Genomic DNA, 24,085 nt, shown 5'->3' with positions numbered 1-24,085 from the left:
CAACCCAAAGAGGAGAGACACTGCAACCCAAACAGCATATGGTACCTTGAGTTCACACTGTTTTTGTCCTCCTCCTCATTCTCCTCCCTGTAAGGAGCACCAACCCAGACAGGTTAATACAATGGCATCAATGCCCATTGACATCATCAGAGTGGTTCCATGAGGTCATCATTGTTCCTCCAGTACTGTAGTGTGTGTTTTCCATCAGTATGTCATCACTCTGTGTGGGTTCACTGGGCTTCTCTCTCACACAAAATCTCAGCTCTCCTCTGTGCTACTGTACTGTACTGTACCACTGACAGGACTAGCTCTTTGTTGCCTCGGTAGTTAGGAGATGACAGGTGCCCTCGTCTAGCACCAAGGACAGAGGTGTGTGTTTATGTGTGTGTTTATGTGTGTGTGTGTGTGTGTGTGTGTGTGTGTGTGTGTGTGTGTGTGTGTGTGTGTGTGTGTGTGTGTGTGTGTGTGTGTGTGTGTGTGTGTGTGAATGAGTGAGTGAGTGAGTGAGTGAGTATGTGCGCGTTTTTTTTGTACCATCATCTTTGAAATGCAAAAGAAAGGCCGTAATGTATTTTTACAGCCCAGGAGCAATTTAGATTTTGGCCACTAGATGGCAGCCGTGTGTGTGCCACGCTTTAGACTGATCCAATGAACAATTACATATCTGTTCAAAATGTTGTATCAAGACTGCCCAAATGTGCTTAATTGATTTATTAATCCATTTTCAAGTTCATAATTGTGCACTCTCCTCGAACAATAGCATGGTATTATTTCACTGTAATAGCCACTGTAAATTGGACAGTACAGTTGGATTTACGGGGCGGCAGGGTAGCCTAGTGGTTAGAGCGTTGGACTAGTAACCGGAAGGTTGTGAGTTCAAACCCCCGAGCTGACAAGGTACAAATCTGTCGTTCTGCCCCTGAACAGGCAGTTAACCCACTGTTCCCAGGCCGTCATTGAAAATAAGAATTTGTTCTTAACTGACTTGCCTGGTTAAATAAAGGTAAAATAAAATAAAAAAATTACAAGATTTTAAGCTTTCTGCCCATATCAGATATGTTTATGTCCTGGATTTTTTTGTTTGTTACTTACAACGTCATGCTAATGACATTAGCATACGTTAGCTCAACTGTCCCGCGGGGTGAGGGGGTGGCACCGATCCCGTAGGACTTTAAATGAGGAAGACACAGTCAGTTGACTGACTAGGTATCCCCCTTTCCCTTTCCCTTTTCTCCTCAGCCTGCGTCTTTTTTTACAGGTCTCATAAACCACAGATCAGCTCTATGGGGACACACTATAAAAACTCTGTTCCGTCCAATAAAACCCACTAAATCAGTACATCTAAACTCTAGGAGATGATAACTGTATGTGTCAGTTCAATAGAATTTCATGAGGATTCACAGACAGAGCCCCATTCCATTGTAATGCCCAGTTGACTCCCACAACAAACTGTCTAGTCAGGAGGATGGAGATTCTCATGGTGAGAGACTCACTCTAATACATCCAAATACAGTGGCTGATGTATGGTCCCAACCACACACAGATACACACACACACACACACACACACACACACACACACACACACACACACACACACACACACACACACACACACACACACACACACACACACACACACACACACACACACACACACACACACAAACACTTAACTTGTGTTATGATAATGGGTTAGGGAACCTAGCCAGGCAAACCAGCCAACAGGAAAATAAATGCTATCTACACCGTCTTAGCCTACACACTATTCAACAGAAAACACAAGAACACACCACATTGAGTATGGTTACATGCACACAAAAATACAATTATTGTAGATAGTCAGATTAATATAATAGTTAGTTTAAAACCTTTACATGCTTTGAAAGAAAAACGATTTCCCAAATAATCCTGTTTACATAAACACCCTCTGAAATCAGGCAACCTGATGAGACGATTGATAATTGTAGATAATCGCTAATCAAAGCAAATGTTCTATCACAGCGACCGTGTTATTTTTGCAAAGGCTATAAGATTCTGGCATACAAAGTTTGTATGTGAAAAACTTTTCTAAAATGCATACTTTCAGGTCTTCCGAACTCACTTCCCTCATAAGAGGGAGGCTTGCCCTATACATTGTACATGCACAGACCAAATAGATCAAATACACCACTGGAACTGTTTACATGTTAGGGATAATCATTGAAGGGCTATGAGCTCAATGGAAAATAATAAATGACGCGGAAGGTGTGTTCCAAGGAGAGGGGAACTATAACCTTCCATGGAGTTGCATTTTATTTGATTATCCCTTTTATACCATGGTTATAATTGAACACATTTGCCGCTAGAAATTGAATTCTGCCGTGCATTATAGGGAAATAATGCATGCTCTAGAATTTCCTTCAACAGTATTCAACAATGCCATGATATACAGTGCCTTTGAAAAGTATTCAGACCCCTTGACTTTTTCCACATTTTGTTACGTTACAGCCTTATTCTAACATTGATTAAATTGTTTTTTTATCCTCAATGATCTACACACAATACCCCATAATGACAAAGCAAAAACATTTTTTCAGAATTGTAGCTAATTTATTAAACATAGAAAACTGAAATATCACATTTACAGAAGTATTCAGACCCTTCCTCAGTACTTTGTTGAAGCACCTTTGGCAGTGATTACAGCAATAAGTCTTCTTGGGTATGACGCTACAAGCTTGCCACACCTGTATTTGGGAAGTTTCTCCCATTCTTCTCTGCAGATCCTCTCAAGCTATCAGGTTGGATGCAGAGCGTTGCTGCACAGCTATTTTCAGGTCTCTCCAGAGATGTTTGATCGGGTTCAAGTCCGGGTCTGGCTATGCCATTCAAGGACATTCAGAGACTTGTCCCTAAGCCACTCCTGCGTTGTCTTGGCCATGTGCTTAGGGTCATTGTCCTGTTGGAAGGTGAACCTTCACCCCAGTCTGAGGTCCTGAGCGCTCTGGAGAGGGTTTTCATCAAGGATCTCTCTGTTCTTTTCTCCGCTCATCTTTGCCTCGATCTTGACTAGTCTCCCAGTCCCTGCTGCTGAAAAACATCCCCACAGCATGATGCTGCCACCACCATGCTTAACCGTAGGGATGGTGCCAGTTTTTCTCCAGACGTGACGCTTGGCATTCCAGCCAAATAGTTCAATCTTGGTTTCATCAGACCAGAGAAGCTTGATTCTCATGATCTGAGATTCTTCAGGTCCCAAGCGGGCTGTCGTGTGCCTTTTACTGAGGAGTGGCTTCCGTCTGGCAACTCTACCATAAAGGCCTGAATGATGGACTGCTGCAGAGATGGTTGTCCTTCTGGAAGGTTCTCCTATCTCCACAGATGAACTCTAGAGCTCTGTCAGAGTGCCCATCGGGTTCTTGGTCACCTCCCTGACCAAGGCCCTTCTCCCCTGATTGCTCAGTTTGGCTGGGCAGCCAGCTCCAGAAAGAGTCTTGATGGTTCTAAACTTCTTCCATTTAAGAATGGTGGAGGCCACTGAGTTCTTGGGGACCTTCAATGCTGCAGGAATTTGTTACACCCTTTCCCTGATCTGTGCCCCAACACAATCCTGTCTCGGAGCTCTACTGACAATTCCTTCGACCTCATGCCTAGGGTTTTGCACTGTAAAGTGTGGAACCTTATGTAGACATGTCAGAGTGTGCGCAACTGGTCGAAGGAAGTCAGGTGCAGGAGAGCAGAGATAAGTGAACAGGCACACTTTATTCAGGCAGAGGAAAACAGCCGGACGCAACTGCGTCACAACACTCCGGCCCATGGAAAAAAGCCAGCGCACAAATTACCCAAATGGGTACAAATTAAAAAAACACGGGTTAACACAATACCCGGCGCAAAACCAGCCTGTAGCGTCACACACGTACCGAACGAACAATACCACACACAGACATGGGGGGAACAGAGGATAATATACCAGGTGTGCGAAAAACAAGACAAAACAAATGGAAAATGAAAGGTAGAGCGTCGATGGCTAGTAGACCGGTGACGTCGACTGCCGAACGCCGCCCGAATAAGGAGAGGGACCGATTTCGTCAGGAGTCATGCGGCTCCAGCAGCGCGCCGACACCGGCCTCGGGGACGACCTAAAGGACGAGGTGCAGGGCGATCTGGATGGCGACGGTGGAACTCCTGCAGCAGTAACGGGTCCAACACGAACTCCACCGGAACCCAGCATCTCTCCTCCGGACTGTACCCCTCCCACTCCACGAGGTACTGAAGGCCCCCCGCCTGACGCCTCGTATCCGGTATGGAGCGAACGGAATACGCCGGGGCCCCCTCGATGTCCACAGGGGGCGGAGGAAACTCCCGCACCTCAGACTCCTGGAGAGGGCCAGCCACCACCGGCATGAGGAGAGACACATGGAACGAGGGGTTAATATGGTAATCAGGGGGAAGCTGTAACCTGTAACTAACCTCGTTCAGTCTCCTCAGGACTTTAAATGGCCCCACAAACCACGACCTCAGCTTCCGGCAGGGGCAAGTTTCGGGTCGAGAGCCAGACCTGGTCCCCTGGTGTGAACACCGGGGCCTCACTGCGGTGACGGTCTGCGCTGGCTTTCAGGTGGACTCCAATCAAGTTATAGAAACATCAAGGATGATCAATGGAAACAGGATGCATCTGAACTCAATTTCGAGTCTCATAGCAAAGGGTCTAAATACTTATTTATGTAAATGTATAAATTTCTAAAAACCTGTTTTCGCTTTGTCATTATGGGGTATTGTGTGTAGATTTCTGGGGTGAAAAAAATGTCATTAATTTTATAATAAGGCTGTAACATATCAAAATGTGGAAAAGGTCAAGGGGTCTGAATACTTTCCGAAGGTACAGTAAATCCTAATAATTTGAAGGATTGCCCAGAAAAACAGGTGTATTAATTGATGTATGCTTACTTTGATTTTGAACTTACGCCGAGCCGATTAAGATATGCAGAGTGTTTACATAACTACTTCCATACTCAACCTACTGCCATAATCAATGTTCAATTTATGTTCTATGTTTGAGCTGCTTTTAAACGCAAAAGCTGAATTGAAAACATTATTGTCATTGTTGAATTCAATTATCATAATAGCAAGCTATGACTGATGGTTCGGTTGGATACACTAGCAACTCTGTTTATTTGGTTACCAATGCAACTTACTAGCTTACTAGCTACTTCAGTGGATGTTGAACACATTTCTACCTGCAAATGAACACATTTCTAGTGGCAAATGTGTTCAATTATAGCCATGGTACGAAAGGGATAGTCAACGAAGGGCTATGCATTCTATGGAAAATAATGCAACTCCGTGGAATGTTATAGTTCCACTCCGTTAGTGCGAAACACACCTTCAACATTGTTAATTATTTTCCACGGAACGCATAGCCCTTCGTTAATTATCCCTTACATAATTCAATAGATTGCTCAGAAAATCAGGTGTATGTTTAATTTGATTTTGACCTTATTCACATTAACATAAGCAGAGTGAGAGCAATTGTTGATAACGAAATCTGAAAATAGTCTGGATACATTCAGTAACATGATAAGAATATTCTTGGAAAATATGAGGTAGCTGCAACAATGAGAAGGGTTTGAGTGAGAGGACTATGTGGTGTTTGCAAGTAGCCACACACCTCCAAAGTGTGCACAGTTCCTAATTAATTTCAATGCACTTTTATGACTCGTATATGAGTACGAGTGTAAAGGGCTACTGATGATGAAGAGATGGTTCTAGCTATGACATTGATGCATGCACATTTATAATGATGCTGATTATGTACTTCTCTGATAGAGTTCAGTGTGTCAAATCAGAGGGCCTGTTGTCCGGACCTCTGGCAGTCTATATGGGGGTGCCACAGGGTTCAATTCTAGGGCCGACTCTTTTCTCTGTATATATCAATGATGTCGCTCTTGCTGCTGGTGATTCTCTGATCCACCTCTACGCAGACGACACCATTCTGTATTCATCGGGCCCTTCCTTGGACACTGTGTTAACAAACGTCCAAACGAGCTTCAATGCCATACAACACTCTTTCTGTGGCCTCCAACTGCTCTTAAATGCTAGTAAAACTAAATGCATGCTCTTCAACCGATTGCTGCCCACAACCGCCCGCCCGCCTAGCATCACTACTCTGGATGGTTCTGACTTAGAATATGTGGACAACTACAAATACCTGGGTGTCTGGTTAGACTGTAAACTCTCCTTCCAGACTCACATTAATAAATCCTCTTTGGGCTAGGGGGCGGTATTTTCACGTCCGGATGAAAAGCATGGCCAAAATAAACTGCCTGCTACTCAGGCCCAGAAGCTAGGATGTTTGGACAAAGTTTACAGGTAACTTATTCGAACATCTGTAGTCATGTTGGGCGAGTTGGAACCAGTGTTTTTCTGAATCAAACGCACCATTTATTTTGGAGATATTACGACGGAATTTATCGAACAAAAGGACCATTTGTGATGTTTATGGGAAATTTTGGAGTGCCAACAGAAGAAGATCTTCAAAGGTAAGGCATGAATTATATCGTTATTTCTGAGTTTTGTGTCGTAAAGCCTTTTTTAAATCTGACACGGTGGCGAGATTAACAAGAAGTTAAGCTTTAATTTGGTGTATTGCTCTTGTGATTATATCAAAGCTAAATATTTCAATTTTTATTTTTATTTTTTTCGCGCTCTGCAATTTCACCAGATGTTGTCAAAACATTCCGCTAGCGGAACCCCTAGCCGTAACAGGTTTTAAGCATCTCCAATCCAAAATTAAATCTGGAATCGGCTTCCTATTTCGTAACAAAGCCTCCTTCAATCACGCTACCAAACATACACTCGTAAAACTGACTATCCTACCGATCCTTGACTTCGGCGATGTCATTTACAAAATAGCCTCCAACACTCTACTCAGCAAATTGGATGTAGTCTATCACAGTGCAATCAGTTTTGTCACCAAAGTCCCATATACTACTCACCACTGCGACCTGTATGCTCTCGTTGGCTGGTCTTCGCTGCATATTCGTCGCCAAACCCACTGGCTCCAGGTCATCTATAAATCTTTGCTAGGTAAAGCACCCCCTTATCTCAGCTCACTGGTCACCATAGCTACACCCACCGTAGCACACGCTCCAGCAGGTATATTTCACTGGTCATCCCCAAAGCCAACACCTCTTCGCCTGCCTTCCAGTTCCTTCCAGTTCTCTGCTGCCAATGACTGGAATGAATTGACTGGAATGAACTTGAAGCTTCAGCTGTTAGATCAGCCGACTGTCCCTGTACACAGCCCATCTGTAAATAGCACACCCAACTACCTCATCACCATATTGTTATTTATTTTTTGCTCTTTTGCACCCCAGTATCTCTACTTGCACATCACCATCTGCACATCTATCACTCTAGTGTTAATGCTAAATTGTAATTATTTTGCCACTATGGCCTATTTATTGCCTTACCTCCCTAATCTTCCACATTTGCACACACTGTACATAGATTTTTCTATTGTGTTACTGACTGTACGTTTGTTTATGTGTAACTCTGTGCTGTTGTTTTTGTCGCACTGCTTTGCTTTATCTTGGTCAGGATTGTAACGGCGTTCTTCGTTTGTTGAAAGAGAGGACCGAAATGCAGCGTGGTGGTTACTCATGTTCTTTAATGAATGAATGACGATACATGAAATAACTAAATGAATACGAAAACAACAAACGGAACGTGAAACCTAATACAGCCTATCTGGTGAACACTACACAAAGACAGGAACAATCACCCACAAACACACAGTGAAACCCAGGCTACCTAAGTATGATTCTCAATCAGAGACAACTAATGACACCTGCCTCTGATTGAGAACCATACTAGGCCGAAAACATAGAACTGCCCCACAACATAGAAAAACAAACATAGACTGCCCACCCAACTCACGCCCTGACCATACTAAATAAATACAACACAAAGGAAATAGAGGTCAGAACGTGACAGTACCCCCCCCCAAAGGTGCGGACTCCGGCCGCAAAACCTTGACCTATAGGGGAGGGTCTGGGTGGGCGTCTGTCCGCGGTGGCGGCTCTGGCGCGGGACGCGGACCCCACTTCGCCATTGTCTTAGTCCACCTTATTGTCCGCCTCCGTGGCTTACTCACCATGCCCACCCCTCTCAATGACCCCACTGGACAGAGGGGCTGCTTGGGACAGAGGGGCAGCTTCTCGGGACAGAGGTACAGCTGCTCGGGACAGAGGGACAGCTGCTCGGGACAGAGGGACAGCTGCTCGGGACAGAGGGACAGCTGCTCGGGACAGAGGGACAGCTGCTCGGGACAGAGGGGCAGCTGCTCGTGACAGAGGGGCAGCTGCTCCGGGCGGAGGGGCTCTAGCGGCCCCTGGCTGACTGGCGGCACTGGCGGCCCCTGGCTGACTGGCGGCCCCTGGCTGACTGGTGGCCCCTGGTTGACTGGCGGCGCTGGCGCTGGGCTTACTGGCGGCACTGGCGGCCCCTGGTTGACTGGCGGCACTGGCGGCCCCTGGCTGACTGGCGGCACTGGCGGCCCCTGGTTGACTGGCGGCACTGGCGGCCCCTGGCTGACTGGCGGCACTGGCGGCCCCTGGCTGACTGGCGGCACTGGCGGCCCCTGGCTGACGGGCGGCACTGGCGGCCCCTGGCTGACGGGCGGCACTGGCGGCTCCTGGCAGACGGGCGGCACTGGCGGCGCTGGGCAGACGGGCGGCACTGGCGGCGCTGGGCAGACGGGCGGCACTGGCGGCGCTGGGCAGACGGGCAGCACTGGCGGCGCTGGGCAGACGGGCGGCACTGGCGGCGCTGGGCAGACGGGCGGCGCTGGCGGCGTTGGGCAGACGGGCGGCGCTGGGCAGACGGGAAGCTCCGGCAACGCTGGGCTGAGTAGCTCTCCTAGCGCCGAACAGGCGGGAGACTCCGGCAGCGCTGGAGAGGAGGAAGGCTCTGGTAGCGCCGGAGAGGCGGGAGACTCCGGCAGCGCTGGAGAGGAGAGAGCCCCTGCAAGGATGGGCCGGAGAGACAGCCTGGTACGGGGAGCTGCCTCCGGAGGGCTGGTGCGTGGAGGTGGTGACGGATAGACCGGGCCGTGCAGGCGCACTGGAGCTCTTGAGCACCGAGCCTGCCCAACCTTACCCGGTTGAATGGTCCCGGTCGCCCTGCCAGTGCGGCGAGGTGGAATAGCCCGCACTGGGCTATGCAGGCGAACCGGGGACACCGTGCGCAAGGCTGGTGCCATGTAAGCCGGCCCAAGGAGACGCACTGGAGACCAGCTGCGTAGAGCCGGCTTCATGACATTAGGCTCGACGCTCAATCTAGCCCGGCCGACACGCGGAGCTGGGATATACCGCACCGGGCTATGCACCCGCACTGGAGACACCGTGCGCACCACTGCATAACACGGTGCCTGTCCGGTCTCTCTAGCCCCCCGGTAAGCACAGGGAGTCTGCCCAGGTCTCCTACCTGGCGTAGCCATACTCCCTGTTAGCCCCCCCCCCAAGAAATTTTTGGGGCTGCCTCTCGGGCTTCCTTCCGCGCCGCCGTGCCTGCTTCGCCAACTCCATTCTCTGATAACCTTCCGCGCACTGCTCCATCGAATCCCAGGCGGGCTCCGGCACTCTCCCTGGGTCGGCCGCCCACCTGTCGATCTCCTCCCAAGTAGTATACTCCATGCCATTGCTGTCCATAACGTCCTCCTTTCGCTGCTGCCTGTTAACACGCTGCTCGGTCCGAGTGTGGTGGGTGATTCTGTAACGGCGTTCTTCGTTTGTTGAAAGAGAGGACCGAAATGCAGCGTGGTGGTTACTCATGTTCTTTAATGAATGAATGACGATACATGAAATAACTAAATGAATACGAAAACAACAAACGGAACGTGAAACCTAATACAGCCTATCTGGTGAACACTACACAAAGACAGGAACAATCACCCACAAACACACAGTGAAACCCAGGCTACCTAAGTATGATTCTCAATCAGAGACAACTAATGACACCTGCCTCTGATTGAGAACCATACTAGGCCGAAAACATAGAACTGCCCCACAACATAGAAAAACAAACATAGACTGCCCACCCAACTCACGCCCTGACCATACTAAATAAATACAACACAAAGGAAATAGAGGTCAGAACGTGACAAGGATACAGTTGTAAATGAGAACTTGTTCTCAACTAGCCTACCTGGTTAAATAAAGGTGAAATAAAAATAAGAAAATGTTTCAGCTATATTAATGGAGTTGTCGACTCACTTCCTGAAAGTGGGAATTCCGTGGATGGATCGTCCAGGAGACACTCCTGATCCTGATCCATGGCTGTGTCCGGAAAGCAGGCTGTCTGTCTCAAACTGGAACGTTCCCTCTGGGTCGCCCGGAACGTCCAGGAATTCCCCATCACTCCACACCCCCACTGTCCCATCCATGGTCGTGTACTTGATGTCTACGGTAACACTAGTCTGGAATGGAATAGCCGACCAATGAATTAGTAAAAACAAACTAGAAACACACAGATTTCTCATCAAGTGAATACACGACAAGGAACTGTGGCATTGGAATTTGTTTTGACAGCAACTGCCTTTACTACAAACCAAGCCATTTATTTCACTGACAAAGACTGAGGAGGGAAATAAACAAACAATGTTCCCCTTTCCACCTCTCTCTCCCTATCTCGCTCTCTCTGCCCTGCGACCTCCCGGGAGCCAGTAAATCACTGCAGAGCCAGTAAAGTTAAAGGTGTTACCATGGTAACCCTGGATCCTTCAGTGGGAGGCTATAAAAACACTTCTGCTTAGTTAGAACTCAGGTGAGAGTCTGCCGGATGTTTTCCTCCTCTCCCTCATCAGGGACAGAGAGGGGTGCAGAGGGGCTGAGAGGTGTGTGTGTGTGTGTGTGTGTGTGTGTGTGTGTGTGTGTGTGTGTGTGTGTGTGTGTGTGTGTGTGTGTGTGTGTGTGTGTGTGTGTGTGTGTGTGTGTGGAGAGCCGCACACTCTAGGAGCTCAGATGCAATAATTTCATAACCAACCTTTCGACAGCCATCAGGTATAATGAGTGTGAGTACCCCCCAGGTCATTCTGGTTACTATGTGTGATATCATCTCAATAACAGAGTCAGCATTCACAGCTCCACTTACACCATTCTCCTAAGCCCTGGGGTAATTTATACAGATGAGCTCTCACACTCTTTATAGTCGTTTCTCTATCCCCCCTTTCTATATCTCCCTTGATCTCTCCATACCTTGCTCCCTCTAGCTTACTCTCTTTTTCATTCCCTTAAACACTGTCCTCTGAATATATGGCTATTGGATCAGTACTCATCTGAATACATATCTGTTTATCTGTGTGTCTGCGGTATATACTGTAAATACATGTGTGCTGTCCATAGACCAGTATGGAGGATTCCCACTCTTATGGATGAAGACCTGTAGACTGATCTGGGACCAGTGCTGGGGCTTACCCGTATGGCGGTGTTGTTGTCATCGATGAGTGTGTCTGTCACCTCCAGCTGCCCCTCCTCCGCCACCTTCTGTAGAACCATCCGGAAGGTTCCAATGACTCTGGAACAACAAAATCACAAAAACCATAAACAATCAAACTATAGTGGGATAGTGGGTTAGAACCCATTAGTTGATCAACACTATAGATCCTCCCCTAGCAGGACATGATGCAGGGCTGTGTCTTAGCTAGAAACATTGGTATAGTCTGTTTGATGGGTCACAGAGAATCTCAGAAAGTTTAGTGGATCACAGGAACAGACAGACAGAAATGGACAGTGCACTGCACATAGAATGAGCATAAACTCTCTAACCTCTTTAACAGTGGGTTTTGGTGGGTTACATTGAATCAGTGTGATAGTGTTGTCCTCACACAGCTTGCACCATCTTCCTCTTCCTGCCCTCTATGTTCTCTCTCTCTCTCCACCTTCTGGTTGACTATCTCATAATCCCATACAGTATGTCTCTACCATCCACCTTAAGTCTTTCTGTCTATTTCAGTCTTTCGTCTCTGGCTCCTGTCTCTTCTCCCTCTGCCTGCATGGTGTGTAGGCAAGTGGCTGTGTTTGTGTGTGTGTGTTTGTGTATACGCGCACGTGCATGTGTGTGTGTGGGCAGAGTGATGGAGATTGGCTCTGACAGGCAGGGATAGTGTGTCATTGTCGCAACCCGCTACAGCAACTAACCAGTAAAGACTGGCAGACTATGAGTAATCGGCTACTATTAAATCTCAGCTACAGAGCTACTGAGAGAGATATATATATATATATATACACACCACACCAACCTTTGGCCAGCGAGGAATTTGTGAAGTTGAGTTGCATTCAACCCTCCCCCAACATACCAACACCAAACAGTTATATCCACATTGTTTTCTCATTAGCTGCTTTCGCTGTTCCCAAAAAAAGCTTTTTTAACAAAATGTCTAAGAAAACTTCAGTGATTTATTCCCATAGCACACTAACTTTAGGTTTTTAACTTCCTGTCTATAAGCAAAGTTTCCAGAAATATACAGTGGCTTGCGAAAGTATTCACCCCCCTTGGCATTTTTCCTATTTTATTGCCTTACAACCTGGAATTAAAATATATTTTTTGGGGGGGATTGTATCATGTGATTTACACAACAAGCCTATCACTTTGAAGATACATTTTTTTATTATTACTGTGAAACAAACAAGAAAGAAAACCAAAAAACTAAAAACTTGAGCATGCATAACTATTCACCCCCCCCCCCCCCAAAGTCAATTCTTTGTAGTGCCACCTTTTGCAGCAATTACAGCTGCAAGTCTCTTGGGGTATGTCTCTATAAGCTTGGCACATCTAGCCACTGGGATTTTTCCATTCTTCAAGGCAAAACTGCTCCAGCTCCTTCAAGTTGGATGGGTTCCACTGATATACAGCAATATTAAGTCATACCACAGATTCTAAATTTGATTGAGGTCTGGGCTGTGACTAGGCCATTCCAAGACATTTAAACGTTTCCCCTTAAACCACTCAAGTGTTGCTTTAACAGTATGCTTAGGGCATTGTCCTGCTGGAAGGTGAACCTCCGTCCCAGTCTCAAATCTGTGGAAGACTGAAACATATTTCCCTCAAGAATTTCCCTGTATTTAGCGCCATCCAGCATTCCTTAAATTCTGACCAGTTTCCCAGTCCCTGCCGAAGAAAAACATCCCCACAGCATGATGCTGCCACCACCATGTTGTACTGTGGGGATGAGGTTCAGGCAGTGATGAGAGGTGTTGGGTTTGCGCCAGACATAGCGTTTTCCTTGATGGCCAAAAAGCTCAATTTTAGTCTCATTTGACCAGAGTACCTTCTTCCATATGTTTGGGGAGTCTCCCACATGCCTTTTTGCAAACGCCAAAAGTGTTTTCTTATTTTTTCTTTAAGCACTGGCTTTTTTTCTGGCCACTCTTCCGTAAAGCCAAGCTCTGTGGAGTGTACTAACATTTTTTTCAGAATGGCACAAATTCCCCGATATCAGGTCCTATGGACAGATACTGCAATCTCCACTGTGGATATTTGCAGCTCCTTCAGGGTTATCTCTGGTCTCTTTGTTGCCTCTCTGATTAACACCCTCCTGGCCTGGTTCATGAGTTTTGCTGGGCGGCCCTCTCTTGGCAGGTTTGTTGTGGTGCCATATTCTTTCCATTTTTTAATCATGGATTTAATGGTGCTCCGTGGGATGTTCAAAGTTTCGGATATGTTTTTATAACCCAACCCTGATCTGTACTTCTCCACAACTTTGTCCCTGACCTGTTTGGAGAGCTCCTTGGTCTTCATGGTGCCGCTTGCTTGGTGATTCCCCTTGCATAGTGGTGTTGTAGACTCTAGGGCCTTTCAGAACAGGTGTATATATGAGATCATGTGACAGATCATGTGCCACTTAGATTGCACACAGGTAGACTTTAACTAATTATGTGACTTATGTGAAGGAAATTGGTTGCACCAGATCTTATTTAGGGGCTTCATAGCAAAGTGGGTGAATACATATGCATGCAACACTTTTTTTTTTCTTTTTTTTTTCACTTTTTGTGTATGTCCTCACATGAAATACAAATAAAAATCCATTTAAATTACAGGTTGTAATGCAACAAAATAGGAAAAATGCCAAGGGGATGAATTATTTTGCAAGGCACTGTATATGAATTTTTTACTTTTATTTAATTGCTTTGGATTGAAACAAAAGCCTCCAAAATACCTAAATTGGGAGATAATTCCAATTCTGTAACAGCCCTGAGTCTCAGCACGTACCAGACTGCTTAGAGAGATATGGGTTTCAAGGCCTCCCAAGTGGCGCAGTGGTCTAAGGCACTGGATCACAATGCTAGCTGAGCCACTAGAGATTCTGCGTTCGAGTCCAGGCTCTGTCACAGCCGGCCGTGACCGGGAAACCCATGGGGCGTTGTCTGGGTTAGGGGAGGGTTTGGCCGGCAGGGATGTCCTTGTCCCGTCGCACGCTAGCGACTCCTGTGGCGTATGTACAGCGTTTCCTCCGACACATTGGTGCTTCTGGGTTAAGTGGGCAATATGTCAAGAAGCAGTGCGGTTTGGTTGTGTTTTGGGGGACGCACAGCTCTTGACCTTCGCCTCTCCCGCGTCCGTATGGGAGTTGCAGTGATGAGACAAGACTGTAACTACCAATTGGACGCCACGAAAAAGGGGCAAAAACTATGGGTTTCACTCTGTATGAGTAACAGCTATAAAGGCTTAATTAAGCCTTCATAGTGCATTTACAACAAAGTCTCACGTCAGAATTAGACATTCATCTATGTTTCTCAAATTTCGAAGTTGTTCCAAACGTCAAATTTCGAAGTTAAGTTTAGGCATTAACTCAGAAATCTCAAGGTTTGTCATTAACTCTGAAGGGTTAAGGTAAGGGTTAAGGTTTGGGATGGGCTTAAACTAAAAATCTCCAAAAAATAATATATCACTGGATTTGAACATGCAACCTTTGGCACAAGAGGCAGCTGCTTTCTACATCAACTCCAAATGTTTGTAAGGCCTTCATAGATAGTACACAAATAATTTACGAGCAAATGGAATTCGCTGTTCATTTCAAGTGGGAGTGAAACGTGGTATTCAGTCAGAGAATTACAGAGGATGTGATTAATTTATATAGCAGTATATTGGAACCCATTAGGTTGCTCCTGCCACATGCCTAATGATCATACAACCAAACAACCTTAATACACACACACACACACACACACACACACATCCACTGGGAGCCCAACTACACACACTAGAAGCCACACTGACGAATCTGGAAGGGCAACCAGTCAATGGCATTACAGCCTGGCACATACACAAACACACACACGCCTTTAGGACCTTTACAAACTGAGCAAACAGACTTTAACCTAATCAAAGACTTAACTCAACAGGAGAAGCTCTCCCTTGAGAAAGATATCCCAACCCCGAGCAGGTCAGACCAGACCTCTTCATTATATAACCCTGCAGATGAGCAAACCCAAGCGGAAAGTCAACCCCCCAGCACAGAGTACTACTCCCTCATTGAAATGAAGGGTATATTTACCCAGCTGGAGGTAAAGCATGTGGAGCTGGAACAGCAGGTGATTACACTCCAGTCAGCACAGACCCAGACAACAGTCCAGTACAACAACACCCCCTTTACCAGACCCGGAGAGCTGGAGGTGGAGAGAGACATACTGTATCTGCACTTAGGACTGTGGTGAGACAACTTTAACATGATAAAAAGCATGAGCAGGAGAAGAACAGAGCACTAGAGGAGAGGATCAGACTGCTGGAGGAGAGGGTGAGGGGGATGGCGTGTGACAGAGAACAACCCACTAGAGAGGTGGCCACCCCCGCAGAGAAGCCAGCAGAACAGCCCACCTCAGCTCCCAACAAGTCTCAACACCACAGCGAAACAGTCCACCCCAGAGCCTGACCATAGCCTCGAAATCCTAGCGGGACAAACAAATGAAGAACCCCAAGCCCAGGGGATTTCACCCCCTCTGAGCACCCCCTGAGTCAGCCACCCAGATAGCCCTCCTGACAACCCTTCCACACCCACTGAGGACATACACAAGACACATATTGTACTCCTTATGGACTCAAATGGGAAATATATACAAAAAATAATAATGTTTTCCCAAACACAGTGTGTCTAAAAGCTGGTGTCCAAACACCCAGCACGCCTTCTGACTTCTGTCTGAGGACCAACTAGGTTCACCTAGTGTAATGGCTCTCCTCTTCGTCTGATGATGAGGAATAGGAATCATCGGACCAACACGCAGCGTGGTAAGTGTTCATAGTAAATTTAACTAAATAAACTGAACACTGAATGACAAAAACAACAAAGAGCGTGAAAAACACAAAACAGAAAGCAACTACCCACAAACACAGGTGGGTACAGGCTACCGAAGTATGGTTCTCAATCAGAGACAACGATGGACAGCTGCCTCTGATTGGGAACCATACCAGGCCAAACACATAGAAATACAACACACAGAACAAAACATAGAATGAAAAACAGAATTCCCACCCCAAATAACGCCCTGACCAAACCAAAATAGAGACATAAAAAGGTCAGGACGTGACACCTAGCCACATAATAATACACACAGGCACAAATGACCTCAGAGCCCAGCAGGAAAGGGTGGCCAAAGAACTCAAGGGAGTGATAGAAAAAGCTTGTTCTACTTTCCCTAACTATCCACCCTGCTACCACGAAAAGACTTCCACCCTGCTACCATACAGCGGGTAAACGCAAGTATTTCCCGTGACTGTGCCTCAAAACCAAATGTTTACCTGACCCACCACTCCAACCTGGACTTGAACAGCCTTTGTGACCAGGTCCACCGATACAAGGCAGCAGTGCCCACCTTCACCCAGACCCTAAAGGACATCGCTCTCAAACTTACAGTTGAAGTCAGAAGTTTACATATACTTCTGTTGGAGTCATTAAAACTCTTTTTTTCAACCACTCCGCAAATTTCTTGTTAACCAAGTATAGATTTGGCAAGTCGGTTAGGACATATACTTTGTGCAGGACAAGAGTCATTTTTCCGACAATTGTTTACAGACAGATTATTTAAATTATAATTCACTGTATCACAATTCTAGTGGGTCAGAAGTTTACATGCACTAAGTTGACAATGCCTTTAAACAGCTTGTAGAATTCCAGAAAATGCTGTCATGGCTTTAGAAGCTTCTGATAAGCTAATTATCATTAACATTATTTGAGTCAATTGAAGGTGTACCTGTGGATGTATTTCACGGCCTACCTTCAAACTCAGTGCCTCTTTGCTTGACATCATGGGAAAATCAAAATACAGTGCCTTGCGAAAGTATTCGGCCCCCTTGAACTTTGCAACCTTTTGCCACATTTCAGGCTTCAAACATAAAGATATAAAACTGTATTTTTTTGTGAAGAATCAACAACAAGTGGGACACAATCATGAAGTGGAACGACATTTATTGGATATTTCAAACTTTTTTAACAAATCAAAAACTGAAAAATTGGGCGTGCAAAATTATTCAGCCCCTTTACTTTCAGTGCAGCAAACTCTCTCCAGAAGTTCAGTGAGGATCTCTGAATGATCCAATGTTGACCTAAATTACTAATGATGATAAATACAATCCACCTGTGTGTAATCATGTCTCCGTATAAATGCACCTGCACTGTGATAGTCTCAGAGGTCCGTTAAAAGCGCAGAGAGCATCATGAAGAACAAGGAACACACCAGGCAGGTCCGAGATACTGTTGTGAAGAAGTTTAAAGCCGGATTTGGATACAAAAAGATTTCCCAAGCTTTAAACATCCCAAGGAGCACTGTGCAAGCGATAATATTGAAATGGAAGGAGTATCAGACCACTGCAAATCTACCAAGACCTGGCCGTCCCTCTAAACTTTCAGCTCATACAAGGAGAAGACTGATCAGAGATGCAGCCAAGAGGCGCATGATCACTCTGGATGAACTGCAGAGATCTACAGCTGAGGTGGGAGACTCTGTCCATAGGACAACAATCAGTCGTATATTGCACAAATCTGGCCTTTATGGAAGAGTGGCAAGAAGAAAGCCATTTCTTAAAGATATCCATAAAAAGTGTTGTTTAAAGTTTGCCACAAGCCACCTGGGAGACACACCAAACATGTGGAAGAAGGTGCTATGGTCAGATGAAACCAAAATTGAACGTTTTAGCAACAATGCAAAACGTTATGTTTGGCGTAAAAGCAACACAGCTCATCACCCTGAACACACTATCCCCACTGTCAAACATGGTGGTGGCAGCATCATGGTTTGGGCCTGCTTTTCTTCAGCAGGGACAGGGAAGATGGTTAAAATTGATGGGAAGATGGATGGAGCCAAATACAGGACCATTCTGGAAGAAAATATGATGGAGTCTGCAAAAGACCTGAGACTGGGACGGAGATTTGTCTTCCAACAAGACAATGATCCAAAACATAAAGCAAAATCTACAATGGAATGGTTCAAAAATAAACATATCCAGGTGTTAGAATGGCCAAGTCAAAGTCCAGACCTGAATCCAATCGAGAATCTGTGGAAAGAACTGAAAACTGCTGTTCACAAATGCTCTCCATCCAACCTCACTGAGCTCGAGCTGTTTTGCAAGGAGGAATGGGAAAAAATGTCAGTCTCTCGATGTGCAAAACTGATAGAGACATACCCCAAGCGACTTACAGCTGTAATCGCAGCAAAAGGTGGCGCTACAAAGTATTAACTTAAGGGGGCTGAATAATTTTGCACGCCCAATTTTTCAGTTTTTGATTTGTTAAAAAAGTTTGAAATATCCAATAAATGTCGTTCCACTTCATGATTGTGTCCCACTTGTTGTTGATTCTTCACAAAAAAATACAGTTTTATATCTTTATGTTTGAAGCCTGAAATGTGGCAAAAGGTCGCAAAGTTCAAGGGGGCCGAATACTTTCGCAATGCACTGTAAATCAGCCAAGACCTCAGGAAAAAAAATTGTAGACCTCCACAAGTCTGGTTCATCCTTGGGAGCAATTTCCAAATGCCTGATGTACCAAGTTCATCTGTACAAACAATAGTACGCAAGTGTAAACACCATGGGACCATGTAGATGTCATACCGCTCAGGAAGGAGACAGAATGTCTCCTAAAGATGAATGTACTTTGGTGCAAAAAGTGCAAATCAATCCCAGAACAACAGCAAAGGACCATGTGAAGATGGAGGAAACAGGTACAAAAGTATCTATATCCACAGTAAAATGAGTCCTATATTGACATAGCCTGAAAGGCCACTCAGCAAGGAAGAAGCCAATGCTCCAAAATCAGCATAAAAAAAGCCAGACTACGGTTTGCAACTGCACATGGAGACAAAGATTGTACTTTTCGGAGAAATGTCCTCTGGTCTGATGAAACAAAAATAGAACTGTTTGGCCATAATGACCATTGTTATGTTTGTAGGAAAAAGGGGGAGGCCTGCAAGTCGAAGAACACCATCTCAACCGTGAAGCACAGGCGTGGCAGCATCATGTTGTGGGGGTGCTTTGCTGCAGAAGGGACTGGTGCACTTCACAAAATAAATATAATCATGAGGACTGAAAATTCTGTGGATATATTGAAGCAACATCTCAAGACATCAGTCAGGAAGTTAAAGCTTGGTCACAAATGGGTCTTCCAAATGGACAATGACCCCAAGCGTACTTCCAAAGTTATGGCTTAAGGACAACAAAGTCAAGATATTGGAATTGCCATCACAAAGCCCTGACCTCAATCCTATAGAAAATTACGGGCAGAACTGAAAAAGCATGTGCGAGCAAGGAGGCCTACAAACCTGATTCAGTTACACCATCTCTGTCAGGAGGAATGGGCTAAAAATTCACCCAACTCACAGTGGGGCAAAAAAGTATTTATTCAGCCACCAATTGTGGCTCCCACTTAAAAAGATGAGAGAGGCCTGTAATGTTCATCATAGGTACACTTCAACTATGACAGACAAAATGAGGGGACAAAATCCAGAAAATCACATTGTAGAATTTTTTATGAATTTATTTGCAAATTATGGTGGAAAATAAGTATTTGGTCAATAACAAAAGTTTATCTCAATAAAAAAACGTTTTCTGTAAGTCTTCACAATATTTTCACACACTGTTGCACACTGTTGCTGGTATTTTGGCCCATTCCTCCATGCAGATCTCCTCTAGAGCAGTGATGTTTTGGGGCTGTTGCTGGGCAACATGGATTTCAACTCCCTCCAAAGATTTTCTATGGGTTGAGATCTGGAGACTGGCTAGGCCACTCCAGGACCTTGAAATGCTTCTTACGAAGCCACTCCTTTGTTGCCCGGGCGGTGTGTTTGGGATCATTGTCATGCTGAAAGACCCAGCCACGTTTCATCTTCAATGCCCTTGCTGATGGAAGGAGGTTTTCACTCAAAATCCCCCATTCATTCTTTAAATTTACAGTCGATCAGTCGTCCTGGTCCCTTTGCAGAAAAACAGCCCCAAAGCATGATGTTTCCACCCCCATGCTTCACAGTGGGTATGGTGTTCTTTGGATGCAACTCAGCATTCTTTGTCCTCCAAACACAACAAGTTTGTCTGTCATAGTGGAAGTGTACATATGATGAAAATTACAGGCCTCTCTCATCTTTTTAAGTGGGAGAACTTGCACAATTGGTGGCTGACTAAGTACTTTTTTGCCCCACTGTATTTTGGGAAACTTGTGGAAGGCTAACTGAGATGTTTAATCCAAGTTAAACAATATAAAGCCAATGCTACCAAATACTAATTGAGTGTATGTAAACTGCTGACCCACTGGGAATGTGATGAAAGGAACAAAAGCTGAAATAAATCATTTTCTCTACCATTATTCTGACATTTCACATTCCTCAAAATAAAGTGGTGATCCTAACTGGCCTAAGACAGGGCATCTTTACTAGGATAAAATGTCAGGAGTTGTGAAAAACTGAGTTTAAATGTCTTTGGCTAAGGTGTATGTAAACCTCCGACTTCAACTGTATATCCCCCACTAGAATCCCCATACTTTAATGAAGACAGCTTTTCCATCCTGAAGGGGGAAATCAATCCAGGCCGAGGGACATGTACTAGTCTGTGGTGACCTAAATGCCAGAAACGGACAAAAAGCTGACACCCTCAGCACAAAGGGGGACAAACACCTCCCCATATGCCCCCCTAGGCACAACTATGACAACTTAACCAACAAAAACAGGTCACAACTCATGCAGCTCTGTCAAACACTGGTTATGTACATAGTCAATGGTAGGCTTTGAGGGGACTCCTATGGTAGGTAGTAGGTACACATATAGCTCATCTCTTGGCAGTAGCTCTGTAGACTACTTTATCACTGACCTCAACCCAGAGTCTCTCAGAGCGTTCACAGCCAGCCCACTGACACCCCTATCAGACCACAGCAAAATCACACTCTACTTGAACAGAGCAATAGTCAATCATTAGGCATCAAAGCAAAAGGAACTGAGTAATATTAATCACTCTACTTCCGGCGCCGACAGAGATGGCCGCCTCGCTTCGCGTTCCTAGGAAACTATGCAGTTTTTTGTTTTTTTACGTGTTATTTCTTACATTGGTACCCCAGGTCATCTTAGGTTTCATTACATACAGTCGAGAAGAATTACTGAACATAAGAGCAGCGTCAACTCACCATCAGTGCGACCAAGAATATGACTTTCGCGAAGCGGATCCTGTGTTCTGCCTTTCACCCAGGACAACGGAATGGATCCCAGCCGGCGACCAAAAAAACCTACTTCGTAAAAGGGGGAAACGGAGCGGTCTTCTGGTCAGACTCCGGAGAGGGGCACATCGTGCACCACTCCCTAGCATTCTTCTCGCCCATGTCCAGTCTCTTGACAACAAGGTTGATGAAATCCGAGCAAGGGTAGCATTCCAGAGGGACATCAGAGACTGTAACGTTCTTTGCTTCACGGAAACATGGCTCACTGGAGAGACGCTATCGGAGTCGGTGCAGCAAGCTGGTTTCTCCACGCATCGTGCAAACAGAAACAAACATCTTTCTGGTAAGAAGAGGGGCGGGGGCGTATGCTTCATGGTTAACGTGACGTGGTGTGATCATAACAACATACAGGTACTCAAGTCCTTCTGTTCACCTGATTTAGAATTCCTCACAATCAAATGTCGACCGCATTATCTACCAAGGGAATTCTCTTCGATTATAATCACAGCCGTATATATTCCCCCCCAAGCAGACACATCGATGGCTCTGAAATAACTTTATTTGACTCTTTGCAAACTGGAATCCATTTATCCGGAGGCTGCATTCATTGTAGCTGGGGATTTTAACAAGGCTAATCTGAAAACAAGACTCCCTAAATTTTATCAGCATATCGATTGCGCAACCAGGGCTGGAAAAACCTTGGATCATTGCTATTCTAACGCATATAAGGCCCTGCCCCGCTCTCCTTTCGGAAAAGCTGACCACGACTCCATTTTGTTGATCCCTTCCTACAGACAGAAACTAAAACAAGAAGCTCCCGCGCTGAGGTCTGTTCAACGCTGGTCCGACCAATCTGATTCCACACTCCAAGGCTGCTTCCATCACGTGGACCGGGATATGTTTCGTATTGCGTCAGACAACAACAATGACAAATACGCTGATTCGGTGAGCGAGTTCATTAGAACATGCGTTGAAGATGTCGTTCCCATAGCAACGATTAAAACATTCCCAAACCAGAAACCGTGGATTGATGGCAGCATTCGCGTGAAACTGAAAGCCCGAACCACTGCTTTTAATCAGGGCAAGGTGTCCGGAAACATGACCGAATACAAACAGTGTAACTATTCCCTCCGCAAGGCAATCAAACAAGCTAAGCATCAGTATAGAGACAAAGTAGAATCTCAATTCAACGGCTCAGACACAAGAGGTATGTGGCAGGGTCTACAGTCAATCACGGATTACAAAAAGAAAACCAGCCCCGTCACGGACCAGGATGTCTTGCTCCCAGGCAGACTAAATAACTTTTTTGCCGCTTTGAGGACAATACAGTCCCACTGACACGGCCTGCAACGAAAACATGCAGACTCTCCTTCACTGCAGCCGAGGTGAGTAAAACATTTAAACGTGTTAACCCTCTCAAAGGCTGCAGGCCCAGACGGCATCCCCAGCCGCGCCCTCAGAGCATGCGCAGACCAGCTGGCCGGTGTGTTTACGGACATATTCAATCAATCCCTATACCAGTCTGCTGTTCCCACATGCTTCAAGAGGGCCACCATTGTTCCTGTTCCCAAGAAAGCTAAGGTAACTGAGCTAAACGACTACCGCCCCGTAGCACTCACTTCCGTCATCATGAAGTGCTTTGAGAGACTAGTCAAGGACCATATCACCTCCACCCTACCTGACACCCTAGACCCACTCCAATTTGCTTACCGCCCAAATAGGTCCACAGACGATGCAATGTCAACCACACTGCACACTGCCCTAACCCATCTGGACAAGAGGAATACCTATGTGAGAATGCTGTTCATCGACTACAGCTCGGCATTTAACACCATAGTGCCCTCCAAGCTCGTCATCGGGGTCGAGACCCAGGGTCAGCCCTGTGCAACTGGGTACTGGACTTCCTGACGGGCCGCCCCCAGGTGGTGAGGTTAGGCAACAACATTTCCACCCCGCTGATCCTCAACACTGGGGCCCCACAAGGGTGCGTTCTGAGCCCTCTCCTGTACTCCCTGTTCACCCACGACTGCGTGGCCACGCACGCCTCCAACTCAATCATCAAGTTTGCGGACGACACAACAGTGGTAGGCTTGATTACCAACAACGACGAGACGGCCTACAGGGAGGAGGTGAGGGCCCTCGGAGTGTGGTGTCAGGAAAATAACCTCACACTCAACGTCAACAAAACTAAGGTGATGATTGTGGACTTCAGGAAACAGCAGAGGGAACACCCCCTATCCACATCGATGGAACAGTAGTGGAGAGGGTAGTAAGTTTTAAGTTCCTCGGCGTACACATCACAGACAAACTGAATTGGTCCACCCACACAGACAGCATCGTGAAGAAGGCGCAGCAGCGCCTCTTCAACCTCAGGAGGCTGAAGAAATTTGGCTTATCACCAAAAGCACTCACAAACTTCTACAGA

The 24,085-nt window shown here is 45.9% G+C and overlaps 1 protein-coding gene across 14 annotated transcripts in view; it reads right to left on the bottom strand.

Annotated features, from left to right (window-relative positions):
• The window catches only part of LOC110522432 (otoferlin), a 122,292-nt gene that overhangs the window by 62,685 nt on the left and 35,522 nt on the right, over positions 1-24,085 (bottom strand). For all 14 annotated transcript variants that reach the window (XM_036976029.1, XM_036976028.1, XM_036976036.1 and 11 more), the window contains exons 4-5: positions 11,453-11,552; positions 10,253-10,455 (exon numbers count right to left, since the gene is read on the bottom strand). In XM_036976029.1, the coding sequence (XP_036831924.1) occupies positions 10,253-10,455; positions 11,453-11,552 (303 nt within the window). The remainder of the gene's footprint in view (positions 1-10,252; positions 10,456-11,452; positions 11,553-24,085) is intronic.

The sequence above is a fragment of the Oncorhynchus mykiss genome, chromosome 4 (genome assembly GCF_013265735.2).
Source record: "Oncorhynchus mykiss isolate Arlee chromosome 4, USDA_OmykA_1.1, whole genome shotgun sequence".
Taxonomy (NCBI): Eukaryota; Metazoa; Chordata; class Actinopteri; order Salmoniformes; family Salmonidae; genus Oncorhynchus; species Oncorhynchus mykiss.
Note: the sequence above shows the minus strand (reverse complement) of the source record. Positions and strands in the feature narration are given on the sequence as shown.